Source organism: Triturus cristatus, chromosome 4_2 (genome assembly GCF_964204655.1).
Source record: "Triturus cristatus chromosome 4_2, aTriCri1.1, whole genome shotgun sequence".
NCBI lineage: Eukaryota > Metazoa > Chordata > Amphibia > Caudata > Salamandridae > Triturus > Triturus cristatus.
The window spans coordinates 598,403,032-598,417,577 of record NC_140586.1 but is presented as its reverse complement, the minus strand read 5'-3'; the positions used below and the strand labels follow the sequence as shown (position 1 = coordinate 598,417,577).

Sequence of the window (14,546 nt, the reverse complement as noted above, 5' to 3'; positions counted from 1 at the left end):
GGTAATGGTATTTCCCCCAAATGTATAACCCAATTTCTGGCATATGTGAAACTGTTTCTCCGTTTTGCACAGATATTACACAAATGGGACATAAATGTTACAAGCACTCCTGCTAGTGTATACTGCTTTTTGTTCAGCTGCTTCTAAAGCAGCATTCAAAGACACATTCCTAAGCAGGCAACTGATTTTGCCACAACAAACTATTAAGGCAATATTGAGAGGTGCAATTTGCTAAACTATATGTGACCTCTTTATACCTGACAGTTATTAAAAGCAACATAGATTGATTTTACTTCCCATAGACGTATTCTTTAAGGCACATCTAGTCAAAGAAGACATTTTTTACTCAGTTCTGTTGGCAGAAGAACATATTCTGAGCCTTCACTGGTAGATGGATTACACATGCGAGCTCATTTATTAAGCTGCATTTTATTCCAATTATACAGCTCATCTAAAAAATGTTCTCAAAATGTTCCATGGCCATTCAATAGCTTGCTCAGTTGTGAGCTCTTCAAGGGCAAGATGTGTATCAGGAAACCTACTATATCAGCTACAAAGTAATATTATGCATTTGATCGACTTCCTCTAATAGATTTCTACTCTTTTATTTTTGTCTGGCATTTTATTAAGCTAATGGCACATTTTACTTGATGATACCACAAGCCAAGAAGACAAAGCTCAGACATCATACTGCACCCAGAGTAGAATCAGAGACCTGAACTGGAAATTGTTACTTATGTGGCACAACTATTATAAGAGGAGGATGTGCAGTGCTTCTGGTGACAAGTGTGTCAAGCGGGGGGCAGGTGAGCATCTCTTCCTTGCCTGCATTATGGCCCAAACACTGCTTGCTGCACCAGTGCTGCGACTGGGGATCCTCTTTCTGCAGGGTTATCCATAATTTTAGAGTCTGGGTAAGGAAATAGGATGCCAGCACTTATCCTTTTGGCGCACTCACCTGTGTGGGGGAATACGCCTTGGGTATAACAATAAATAGCAGAATGTACATTAAGAAAATATAGTTACAATTTGGGCCCTTAATTAAGCGTGCAATGTGCTCAAACTACACATCTGTTTATTTCTTGCATTTTAACAATTAAGGAACTTTTTTTCTTGGTTTAGAGACATGTACAAATTGCCTTTTGATTCACTTTTCAATTTTATAAGAATATGCACTTATTTGCAGTTGTTACCTTGCACTGCTCCCGCTTTTCACTTTATCCTACATGTTGGATTACCCTGTCTATTAGTGGATTGTGAAAATGAATGACCAATCATGAATCCTATTAACAATTGCTCTATGGGGGGCGTGGCCAAGCCGCGGGCTAAGATGGCCGCACGGCGTTGAAGCTCCGCCATCGACCCGGCGCAAACCCTGCTTTCCTCGCCCTCCTGATGCGGGCGCGGGACGCCAGACGCTGCCGCTGACCCTACTAAGACCCCGGAGAGCGCTGGTATGCGGAGCGGACCTCCCGGGCCACGGGGGCGCCCGGAGATGAGCACACCATCCTGAGGCCCAAGATGGCGGGCTGATCCGGGAATGTGGGACTCGAGTGCGAGGAGGGCGGCCGGCCGAGAGACAGGTACCCGGGGGGCTCGGAGGGGGGGGCATTGAGCACCGGGGTGCTGGCTGGCGGGGGCCCGCTTCTTTCTCCCTACGCCGTTGCGGACCGGAGGACGACCGGGCGCACGGCTCTGGCCCTGCGCTCCGGCCGCGGCCTCGCTCGTTATCTCCTCCCTGGGGCCCCGGGCTAATCCGGTCGGGGAGCCTGGGAGGGGTGGCGGGACGGCCTGCTGGCGGTGGGGGGGGGCGGCTGGGGCCCTGCGCTGGGCCCGACACCCGGGTTGTCTCTGCCTCGCTACTTGGGCCCTCTCGGGTTTCGCCATGTGCTCCGCGGCTGGTTGGTGCGTTCCTCCCTTGCCCCTCCCGGCGGCGCCGAGTCGTGGCTGCTGAACACATCGCGATGGCGCACTTGATGTTCCATTGGGGCCCTGCTGGCTACACGGAGTCGTGGCTCTTGCCTGCTGCACAGTGAGGTCGTGATCTGTCCGGTGCCCGGTGGGCTCACCATCATCAGTGCTCCAGACCAGATTGGCTAAGGATTAGCCGGACGCTCCATCGCACCATCGCCTCCCTTGCTCTCCACTCGTCTGGCAGTTGTGAGAATGGGTCGCAAGGACCCCAAACAGAAAACGCTGCAGTTCGAGAAACTGTCGGAGCAGCCCGCGGATAACCCCCCTGACATGCCGGACCCGGCTGGTGGGGCGACCGGCGGCTCGACGACCCAGGCTCCGGCCCCGGACTGGCTACAGGAGATGCGTGCCGGCTTCAGGGCCCTGGATGGTCGCTTTGACGCCCTAAATAAGACGCTGGAAACTTTGGGGGCCAAAATCCAGGCCCATGACAAGCGTTTGGGAGAGGCTGAGGCCCGGATCTCGGCAGTGGAGGATAAATCGGTGCAGGAGATCAAAAGGGTGGACAGATTGGAGCGCATACTGAAGGAAGTGGCCAGCAAAAACGAAGATTTGGAATCGCGCAGTCGGCGCAACAATGTACGGATTATTGGGGTTCCGGAGTCCACGGCCACGGGCAGGCTGGATGTTTTTGTGGAACAACTGTTGGCTGATATCTTTGGGAGAGACTCCTTCACTCCTGGCTTCGTGGTGGAGCGCGCCCACCGCTCCCTGGGGCCGAGACCTAACCCGGGGCTCCCGCCTCGCCCCCTGATTGCCCGCATTATGAACTTCCGAGACCGTGACACGGCCTTGCGGCTTGCCAGAGAGAAGGGCGAGATTACTTGGCAAGGTTCAAGACTTTCATTCTACCCAGACTTCACCGCCATGGTCCAGGAGGCCAGGCGTAAGTATGCGGGGGTGAAGGCGGCGCTCCGGAACCTGGGCCTGAAATATGGCATGCTCTATCCGGCCCGGCTCCGGGTTGAGGCTGATGGCCGAGCTCGGCTATTTGACAATCCCGCTGCGGTGCAGGAGTTTTGCCGTACCTACAAGCCGCGCAGGGGCCCGCCGGGGGGAGATGAGGGTGGACGCTCTCCCCCTGGTAGTGGGTCTGCGGGCAGCCAGGACCTGTTCTTATCCTCAGGTGTCGGCTGAGACTGCGCCCGTTACTGAACTTTGCACTGTTTTGCCTTTGGTTATTGGAGGACGTATTAACATTTGGAGTATATTTGTGCTGCAGCGCTGGGTTGATTGCGGATCGTTGTCACCCCCCTTTGGTTGAAACCGCTGGGATCGTTTTCTGTTGCGATGCTCTACTTTTTGCTGTTTGGTTACACTGGGTATTCCTGCCTAGAGCTATGTTCTTCTTTTTTTCCAGAATTGGGATTGCCTCATGTTTGCGTGGTTTGGCTGGGCGGGGGGAGGGGGGTTGGGGTAAGCAATTTTGATTCTTCTACTACGGCTATGTGTGAACGAACTTTATTGATACACAGTGACATTCCGATTTTGCTGCTCCCATCACTTGCTGACTGGCATCAATGGCCCACATAGGTTTGAATGAAGCTCCTCTCAATCTATCGTTAATGACTTGGAATGTCCGGGGCCTGAACAACCGGAGTAAATGCAAACAAGTACTGCATTACTTAAATCGGCATCAGGTGGACATTGCTTTTCTCCAAGAGACTCATCTGCATGGCCCCATGCCCTCCCGCTTTGCGGCTTCCTGGGGCGCTCACCGATACTTCGCTAATTACAGTAATTACGCCAGAGGCACTGCGGTGCTGATCCACAAGAGAGTCCCGTTTCAGTGCCAGACGTTTCTGGGGGACAGGGAGGGGCGCTACTGTATTGTACAGGGGGTCTTGATGGGCCATGTTGTTACTCTTGTCTGTGTGTATGCCCCCAACACTGATTCCCCGGATTTTTTCAATGCGCTGGCGGCCCAACTGGTAACCCTAGCGCCGGCTGGCGTTTTGGTGGGCGGCGACCTAAACATGTTGCTGGATGTGGGGCTGGATAGCACCTCTGGGGCCACAGACTCTAAGCCTAGGGCAAGGCGCGCATTCCAGGACCTTTGCCGTCAATTCTCGTTGACGGATATATGGCGCAGGCGACACCCAAACACTACTGACTACACACACTTTTCAGGGCAGCACAACACTTGGACCAGAATTGACTACTGGCTCCTCTCCCCGGGCCTGTCCCCTTGGTTCCGCGCGTTGAGGACGTTCCCGAGAACGTACTCGGACCACTCTCCAGTCCTGCTTGGCTTAGACGTTCCTCGACCTGAGGGGTTTGAGCGGCAGTGGCGCTTCCCCGGGAGGGCGCTGCTGGATGACCTTTTTGTGCACGAGGTTTCCGAGGCGATAGAGGACTACTTCACCATAAATACTGGCTCGGTGGACTCGTGGGCAGTGCTCTGGGATGGGTTCAAGGCATACATCAGAGGGGTCTGCATTGCTAAGCACGCGGGGGTCCTGAAAGTATTGCGCGCCACAATAACACAACTGGAGACACAGCTAGACGCGCAAGACACTGAGGCGCAGCAGGCACCCGCTGACGAGGTATTTACCAGGCGCTTACGACTGTTATCTGACTTCCGGGAGGCCGCGGACAGGGAGATCCTGTATCTGGGGAAATACCAGGTTGCGCGTAGGTATGGAGAGGGGGACAGACCGGGGCGCACGCTAGCGCAGGCCTTGCGACCACCATACAGCAAGTCCCTTATCGTCGAGGTGCGGGGCACGGACGGGGAGCTCCGCACAACGCCCGCTGAGATCCGGGACGAGTTCCTGGCCTACTACACAGATCTATACACCACCAAGTTGGGTGACTCCGCGGCCGCGCGTGCGGCCTATTTATCGGAAATCGCTCTTGTGTTCCTGGATAGGGGCATGCAGGAGTTCATGGCGGAACCTATAACGGTGGCGGAGGTGCGGGGGGCGATCAAAGTGCTCCGGGGCTCTTCTGCCCCGGGCCTTGATGGCTTCTCCGCTGACTTCTACAAGGCCTTTTCGGATCTGCTGGCGCCCAAGCTAATAGAGGTGTATGCGGAGGCCTTGGAGCGTGGCTCCCTCCCGTCACCTCTTAGTGAGGCGGTCATTGTGCTGCTCCCGAAGCCGAATAAGGACCCGACATTGTGTGGGTCGTACAGGCCCCTCTCCCTCTTAAACACTGACTATAAGATCTTGGCCAAAATAGTGGCCAACAGGCTTTCCCAGCTGATGGAATTCATTATATCGCCCGCACAGTCCGGCTTTGTCCCCCGCCGCTCGACGTCGCTGAATTTGCGTACGCTCTTCACGGTTCTGCACAGAATTAACCCGACCACTCCGGCTGCAGCGATCCTCCTAGACACCGAAAAAGCGTTCGATTCTTTGGAGTGGCCTTTCTTTCTTTCCGTCATGGAGCGCATGGGCATGCCCACGAACTTCCTGGCGACCGTCAGACTCCTTTATAGTCGCCCTACGGCCCGTTTGCGTCTCAACGGCACGCTATCTCGCCCATTCTCACTCACGCGCGGTACGCGGCAGGGTTGCCCGCTTTCACCGCTCTTGTTCATTTTGGCTATGGACCCCTTGATTCGGCATTTCCAAGAGCGGCACCTCCACAGGGGTCTCCAGTTTCGGACGGGCCCATTGCTGGCCTCTCTGTATGCCGATGACACAATCCTGTATGTCAGGGAGCCGCAGGCCAACCTGGCCCCCTTGATACATGAGATCCTTCGTTTCGGTAGCCATTCGGGCCTGGGCATAAACTGGCATAAGTCCATCATCTTCCCACTGACTGTCGGCACCTCCCCATGGCAATGTGAGTTCCCTCTTGAGTGGTGCTCAGACTCGGTGCGGTACTTGGGCATACAAATACATTTGAACACGGACGAAATCATCCGCCTCAACTATGGCCGCGCGATTGCGCGGCTGGAGACTCAGGTGGATGGGTGGTTGCGGCTCCCGCTCTCTATGTCCGCCAGGATAGCTATTCTTAAAATGATAGTGCTCCCCAAATTCTTGTATCTTTTCAATAACATCCCTATCCCTCTGACCCGGGCCTTCTTCTCCACACTGCGGTCCCTCATGATTAGACTGGTCTGGGGCGGGAAACACCCCCGGATCCGCTGGGCGACCCTCATACTCCCGCAGGATCGTGGTGGCCTTGGAGTGCCGGATTTATATTTATACTATCTAGTCGCTCAGTGTGCACATGCCTATGCCTGGTATCACCCTGATGCTCGGATCCCATTCCTTCGCCCAGAGGCGGACTTTGTCCTCCCGGGTCGCCTGTCAACGGTGTTGCCCAGAGGTGTCCCCAGGGACCCAAAGGACATTCAAACTGTGTCTACCACCAGCTGGGCATGGAGCAGGCTCTCGCGCTATTTGGCTCAGCCTCTGCTGTATTCGTCTTCCCTCCCGATACCCAACCCTGGGCTGTTACCTGGCACGGATGAAGCACTAGTGCGACGAACGTTGACGAAATTTGACCTCACCAGGATCGGGGACTTGTACCCGGGTGGACACATTTTCTCGGCGTCAGAGGACGCGCGATTAAGTGACGCTACATTCATGGACCGGTTCGTTCTTCGCCGGCTCTATTGCGCCGCCCGGGCGGAGATTCAGGGATTCCCCCTCGAGCCGGCCTCCCTTGAACCTCTCACCATCCTGATTGACGCCGATACGGGGGCACATATTGTTTCCAAGCTGTACAGGGCGTGCGCGACGCGGGTCCCCTGTGCGGATGATCGTGCGCGGGAGGAGTGGGGGACAGACCTTGGTAGGCCTATCACGGACGAACAATGGACGGCATGTTGCAAGGTCACCGACACAGTGTCATTGAATAGCCGTCACAAACTCCTACATTATAAATTCCTACGCCGTTGGTATATGACCCCGGTTAGACTCCACGCCATTGATCCCACGCGGCCGCACGCCTACTGGAAATGCGCTGCACCACATGCCGATTTTGCACACATGGCCTGGACGTGTCCGAGACTGCAGACATTCTGGGCTCAGGTTCACAAGATCCTAGAAGAGATGCTAGGGCTTACACTCATTCCCACTCCTGAGGTCGCACTGTTGGGTTATACGGTCAATTTCCCAAAGAATGTCCGTAAACTGGCCTCTCTAGGGCTTCTTCTGGCCAAGCGGGAGATAGCAAAGCACTGGGGGAGGAAGACAGCTCCCACGTCCAAGACATGGCTTACAGCCATGGCTTTCTGCAGCACGAATAGCGAGATCTACTCTAGTCTCCTCCCAACGATAGCGCGTCCTAGGGACATCTGGGGCCCTTATAAAACATACATTGCAGGCTTGCCTGGCTCGACCCCACCATCCCCGAATCCCGGAATAGCTCCCACTGGAGTGGGGTAGGTCGTACCAACCCACTATTACGCAGATGTAGGGGTCCTGCTGGGGTGTCGACGCAGGGATATTAAGCTCCTGGGGTCAGGTACTGTACACCGCGTGGCGTTTTCCCAGGTTAGAAATGAGGGCAGGGGAGGGGGACGTCTTTAGTACCCTGGAGACAGCTCACGGGTCAGGGATCCCCCTGGTTCAGGTTCGGGCAAGTGTTGATGATGGATTGGTAGATGGGGTCTTGTTGTCGGTTGCATTCATGATGTGGTATTGTTTATCTAAGGACCGGACATGTCACAATGCTGCTACTGATTTGTTATTTGTGGATCGCACAGCCGCAAACTCTGTATTATTTGATTTGTCTAATTTCAATAAAAACTTTAAAAAAAACAATTGCTCTATTGTCTGAGTGCAATTACATTTGTGTGTGTTCTGCAGTTTCTATTAATGTGCTACTGTATGAGCTACATCCCAAAATTAACATTTTCACTTAATTAAGCAGAGGACGTCAGGGGTTTTCCAGACGATGAAAAGAAATCTAAATTCAGACTTAACTTCCACACAGGGAAGGAAGCAAATGAATTATATTTTACAAAATACGATTGAAGTACCTTTTACAGACAATGGGATCATTTAAGATTTGGAAAAGAGGGAGCGAATGGCAAATTGATGATCTTATCCCCCACCAAAGCGATAGTTTGTCTGTCTCATTTTTGTGAAATCTGGTGTTGTGTGTCCCGTATATATCATATTGACGTTTTCCCTATGCTAGCCTAATTATGCATGTAGTTGGCCGCTTTTGCTTTGCACATGTAACCAAATATCACACTTGTTTTTGTGCCACATTTGATTTTCACACATAGTCAGCACATGCTTTTATATTTTGTTCTTTTCCTGGGATTTAGTTGGAGCAGCCCATGCAAGGTCAAACAACAGCATTACTCCTGTTATTCTCTGTGGTCGGACACTAGCACCTAGACATAATAGAGAAACCTAGCTGCTGTTTCTAAACACGCGTTTTGTCATATAACCCAGGACATGTCATTTTAAAAACACATAGAGCAGAGACTTGCATACAGAGCAAAAGTCCTGAGACAGTAGGGCTGCGTCAGATGCGATGTGGAACAGCCATCTATGTATGCCGAGGTATGGGGTTAACCACTACTCCCAAAGATCTATAATATAACACTTCGCTACAATAGTAGGGGTGGGTTTAGGCAAATCTGAGTCAAAAGGTAATATGACAGGGCTTTTTATTGTTTTAATCATGCTAAAGACATTACTGACCTGCATTTGTTTTCAAATTGTAGTGCAGTTATTGCTTATTAGAGTACAATAGTTTCAATAAATATTGTAAGCTTCCTTCGTGTCTGACCTGCTACCGCGATCCCTGAGAGGGTTGTGTTCTGGGGTGCCAAATCATCTGCCTCTCTGGGAAGGTTAGGAGGGCAAGTGAGGCACTATAAGCTAGTCGGATTCTGGCCCATAGATACTGATGTGGTATGGTGACTTAGGGCCGTATGTAGGTGGGCTGGCATTTACCACTTCATAAATACCGAATCATACCGATTCGGTATTTATGAAGTGGTAAATGCAATGTAGGTAATGAGTCGGTAAATATTACCGAATCGGAAAACTTTGGTAATTACCGAATCGGTATTTACCGATTCGGTAATGAGGCATACCTTCCCATTGATGGGAAGGTATGCCTCATTACCGAATCGGTAAATACCGATTCGGTAATGGGGGAGCACATGCAAGGGTGGCAGGGTGTCACATTGACACCCTGTTGCACCCCTGATTCGGCCATGTGTGCACATGTGGCGCACATACATGCCCTAAGGGCATGTATGTCTGCCACATTGCACACTTAAACGTGCACAAAAATGCTTTTTTTCACCTATTCGTCATTTACCACCAACCTTTAGTTGGTGGTAAATAACGAATCCCCACACCCACCACACACTCCCCCTACATCTCATTTCATGATTCGGTATTTACCGAATCGGTAAATTTACCGAATCGGTAATATTACCGATTCGGTAATTTTACCGATTCGGTAAATCATGAAATTCTCCCCCTACATCTCAAAAGCCAAAATACCGGTCGGTAACGGTATAATTACCGAAAATCGGCCGTTACCGACCGGTATTTGGCTTCCTACATGAGGCCCTTAGTCTCTACATACTGATGTTCTATGGTCCCAAGCATAGTTCTGTTCCTGAGCAGAATCCCTGCAACACTAGGAGATCTTTCGATGGCTGATACTGGATATAGGACTTCAGTAGTCCATCTGCCACAGGGCCACCACACCCCTGGCAATTACCACACGTTAGGCATTAGTCTAACGCATTTCAGTGTGGTGGTCCGCATCACTGCACTGAAATGCAAAGTCCTACATTTATAGCACCTCCTCAGCTTTCAAGCCGGAGTGCTGCTTTTAGCACCACTGACGCGCTGCTTGCGGCAGGCGTGGGGATAACTCAGCTCGCCCTGGGCTGGCTTAGGCTACAATGTAACATTCAACCGCGACATTCAGATTCACTAATGTCACATGACGACTCAAGTGAGTCAATCTGCATGATTTGCCAGCATGAGCGGGTGGGGCGGCAGACAGTTAAAGTTTGTCGGTGCAGCCTGAGGCTCTTCGCACCGCACATTGTTGTTGTGCCGCGTGCCCAAAATGATGTGACGACCTGACCCGGACCATAGCTTCCACCCGAACAGAGGTGCTCGTCTCAGCAAGCAGCCTGCACTGCAGGGCAGTCGAGACTCTAGCAGCCATGAAGATTTAAGAAGGCGCCGGTGCATGCTGAATCCTGGACCGCGGCCACTACCCGCAGCTCATGCAGGGTGGAATCGTCACAGTGGGATGGCCTCTACCATGATGGCGCTGCTCACTACAGGCTAGTAAGTGTCACTACCTTCTCCAATCTACATTAATTTATTTATAAGAGCTCCTGATGCATCATCATGAGCCTAAAAGTAGGGTGACCCGATTCAGAAAACCAAAAACTGGGACAGTCCACAAAAATAGAAGTAGGACTATAATTTTGCATCAAATGAAGAAAGGGAGATGCATAAAAAATATTTGTCTTTGATACAGTTTGCAACCGATAGGAATACACAATAACCTTTTTTGAAATGTGATATACATTGAAGTTTGCAAACTTTTAATTTCAATTTAAAACAGTCCAGCAGGTGGGGATTTTGTAATATAGCCCTGCCGGTGAGCAGAGGCAGGCCAACTCAACAGTGAGGAGTGTGGCTCAATGGTTAGAGCGGCAGACCCTGAAGCAGAGTTCTGGCCAGGGACCAGGGTTCGATTCCCGCCTCGGCGGGGCTCGGGCCTAATTTCCTCGGACCTGTCTATTCTCGCCTCGGTGCCTATTCTAATCACGGGCCCCACGCTGCAACTCTGGGCAATAGCTTGCTTAACCTCCACACCAGCCCCAACAGCGCTAAGGATGCCTGGCTTCACCCTGGGGGTGCCCAGGAGTGGACACTTCACAGGGAAAGCCAGGAGGGGTTCCACAGCGGTATGAGTATCAGCGCCAGGAAACCACAAAGGCGACACCGCAAGGTGTCCGTCTGGTGACAGTGCGCTCTGTAAGTACCTTGACATTAACATTTACATTTAGTGATGGGCTAGCAGATAACCCATACTAAACTATCCCAAATGTATTAGCTGAAAATAAGAAAAACACAATATGATGTAAACAGGCATGGGGATATGAAACCAAATAGGTTAGCAAAAGTAGAATGCATTCTTGAAAATCAAAATCTCAAAATCAAGAGAGGTTTAACGAGGGGGAGCATGTGCCTGGACATTTTCTATAACATACAACAGTGTCTCAAAAAGGGTGTTATTTAAAGGGAAAATACATGTAGCACAATTAATTGCTGAGAATTAAATCCAAAGGGGAGAAAACCAGGGAGACATTGTTTTGGTGAAATAAATTGTATTTCAGTAAGTATACATGTTTGACATATTAACCTTCATATGTACAAGCCCATGGAATGGTAGCACAGCGTTACATTGAACGGCATGTAACCTGTAAGATACTGTGTACAAGTGCTCATGAAGGATTGTGACGGCGCAAGTGACATGTGAGGTAGTATGTACAGCTATAGTGAAGGGCGCAACACGAAAAAAGTGGGGTTAAAATTCTTTACATATTTGAGATATCCCAACAGTTAATGGTACAAGATTCAAAATAATTGAATGGGGTATCCTTGAAAGTGGCGCCAGGAGTTCCGCTGTGGAAGTCGACGGCGTTTCAGCCTGTAGAAATATTATGCCATCATCAGGACCAGGTTACAGTTACTTATATTGCAATGCTGAGGATAGAAGGGTACATACATTTCTATATATATGTGTTAATTTCATGGTAGACCAAGGAGGATAGATAGGGCAGAGTGAGAGTGTTGCTTAAAGTTGAGCCAAACAGGGGAGGGGAAGGATAGAGAACACATAATGAGCACTGTAGACAATTACCGCGTGACTAGTTTCAGAGTAAAAAGGTGTGAAAAAGAGCGCTAGTACAAACGTGGGAAGATCCTTACCTAGTGATCTAAATTGGCAAATGGGACCGGCAGACGAACCTAGGCGCAAATGGAAGATAAGGTGAGTTGAGTCGCGTTGGGGGGGAGAGTGGCGCGAAGGATGGGACTGCCGAACTTACTTAATAGGATGTTGGTTGGGGTCCAATGAATGGCGTGCAGGGCATCTCTCCAATTGCGAAAACCGGGGAGCTGCTGGAAGTATTACCTGTGGTGTACATCAAATCTAATGAGCAGGTGTGAAAAGAGGTGGCAGGGAGCTCATGTGAGGGGGCTAATGAAGGACTGGGCTGTATAAGTCGCAGGTGTCAATAAGGGGGAGAAGAGATGAGAACGGTGTGGAGGCTGGTTTGCACGAGAAGAACTTTATGTGCGTGGCAACCATGCAGGTGGGGAAGGCTAAGAGGATGGATAGAGAGTGCGGGAGGCGTGTGCCCATGGCCATGCTTGGATGCAGGCTAGTTGGAGGTAAACGAAACAGAATCCGTAGTACTCATAGTATAAAGTATTATCAGTTAACCCACATACCATCTTTGGTTTGATCTCCATTTTCATCATCATCATCATCCTTTGTTTGGTTGTTCTCACTGATGAGTTCTTCTTCCTCTGCATCTCCCTCTAGCTCGGTTTTGTCCTCTGATGTCTCCTTATCTGCCCCATAGGCTGACGATGTGGCTGACATTGATCTTTCCCGCTGTATCTCTTCAATACATTGTTCTTCACTTTTCATTTTGCCAATCATAGTCTCTACTTTTGGATCTTCATAGTCTTCATCATCAGGATCTTCTTTTCTTTTTTTTGGAGGAGGTGAAGGCTTTTTATCAAGACCCATTGCAATAATGCACCTGGAAACATACACATTTTTATAGGGTATGAGTATTTTTCTTGAGTAAGAGAGAGAATGGATATAAGTGTAACTGTGACTTGCATCAGAACTCGCACTAAAATTACATATTCATTGGCATGAACATAAATAAAAAACACCTATATCACATTGAGCACAAAGTTAATAAAAAATAGCTTGAAGACTGTTCACATATTTGCAGACTAACCATGCCCCAGAACAGTGGGGACATGGGGCAGTAGACAAGAGGGTGTGTCTATAGAAAGAGTTGACCAGTGCTTCACTCCTACAATGTGGTGCCTTAAACTGTGTGGTATATACAGAGTCAGGCGGCCACGGGAATGCAGAAAAAGATGTGGCTGTAGAGAGAGCACAGCCAATGTGAATGAGGACCTTTGGAACCATCAGAAATTGATACAGTCCCACCAACACTAATAAGTAGCATCCATGCAGTGTTGCAAGTGAACGGAAACAACAGGAGCAAAGGTCAACACAGCTGCTTCTTCTGAAAGAGCCTATCACCACTGGCTAAAAAGACACATATTGCCAATACTAAAAGGCCTCCTCCAGCAGTAAGAATAAAATTCAAGAAAGAGTGCATCATATTTAAGGTCATACACAGCCAACTACTAAAGCAAGCCTCAAATCCCGCCTGTATTATAAGCGGTGTTGCACCATTGAACAGGCCAGAAAGAAACCATTACCATATATCGTCTGTACTATAGACCTTCACTGGCTTATGCCATTAGTAAGAGTACATTTCAAGCTAGCATGCATAATTTTTAAGGTTATAAATAGTTAACTCCCAAAATACCTATGAGCTTCTCTCCAATTAGAAGCATCAATAAGCTATGACTAGAACCCAAAACAATTAAAATCTTTCAAAGCTGCCAACCAGTCTTTACCTGGAGCAGCCCCTTCCCTATTGACCTCACTGCCAGATGATCTGAGATGCTCAAAAGACCATCTCAATTCCACAAAAGACTAAAACTTACCTTACAGAACGTTTTTTCCCTATTCATCCCTTGGCTAACTCTCTTCTTTGATCCCCCCCCAAGTCCCTGTAGAGCTCTCTGAACTATCCCTCCTCTATGAATTACCTCTAACTTACTTGATATTACCTTTCCTGGCTCAGAGAAACTCCACAACCACCTTTTTCCATCTTCTCCTCGTAATCATCAGCTATTTCTGAGCCACTTAAGAATACTACTATACAGTTCAATTTGATTCCATTTTAATCTCTTAGGCTCTGATAACCCTTTATGTCCTTTTGAAAGTTAGCTGCATTTTCTACTCCTTCTTCTCCCCCTCAGGTTATACATTGGGCACTTCTTGGTAATTTATTTACATCTTATGCCCCTCCACACTCTGCTTGCTGTTTATCACAATGCCTTACCTTCATCTACTCTTTCCTCTCTCTACTCTTTAGTCATTATCTTCCTCCTACCCCTCTTCTCTTCTTTCTCACCACTCCCTTGCCTCACCACAATTTCTCTCTCCCTTTCTCTATGAATTCACCAAGCTACAACTTTTTTTTCCCTTTTTGCCTGCACTTCTCACCTCAATCCTTTCCTTTTTCTATTGCCTTTTTGATGTTTAAAGCCAACGTAGTATATCATTATACAAATTCCATCTTTCTGTGCATCCATACAAACCAGTGCTAAATCTGCAACAATTTTTATGTTCACCCATTTACTTTGGTTTGATGATGGTTCTTTACAACAGATTGCCTTGCAATCCCAAGTTGTTCCAATGTACTGTGTAGTAACACCTCACCAGCTGAGGCGTGGTATGAAGAGGTGGAGTAGCTAGAAACAGTTCCGGCTTTGAGG

General features: G+C 49.4%; 1 protein-coding gene across 2 annotated transcripts in view; it reads right to left on the bottom strand.

Annotated features, from left to right (window-relative positions):
• The window catches only part of ERICH3 (glutamate rich 3), a 554,163-nt gene that overhangs the window by 282,290 nt on the left and 257,327 nt on the right, over nucleotides 1–14,546 (bottom strand). For both annotated transcript variants that reach the window (XM_085602275.1, XM_085602276.1), the window contains exon 10: nucleotides 12,399–12,715. In XM_085602275.1, the coding sequence (XP_085458401.1) occupies nucleotides 12,399–12,715 (317 nt within the window). The remainder of the gene's footprint in view (nucleotides 1–12,398; nucleotides 12,716–14,546) is intronic.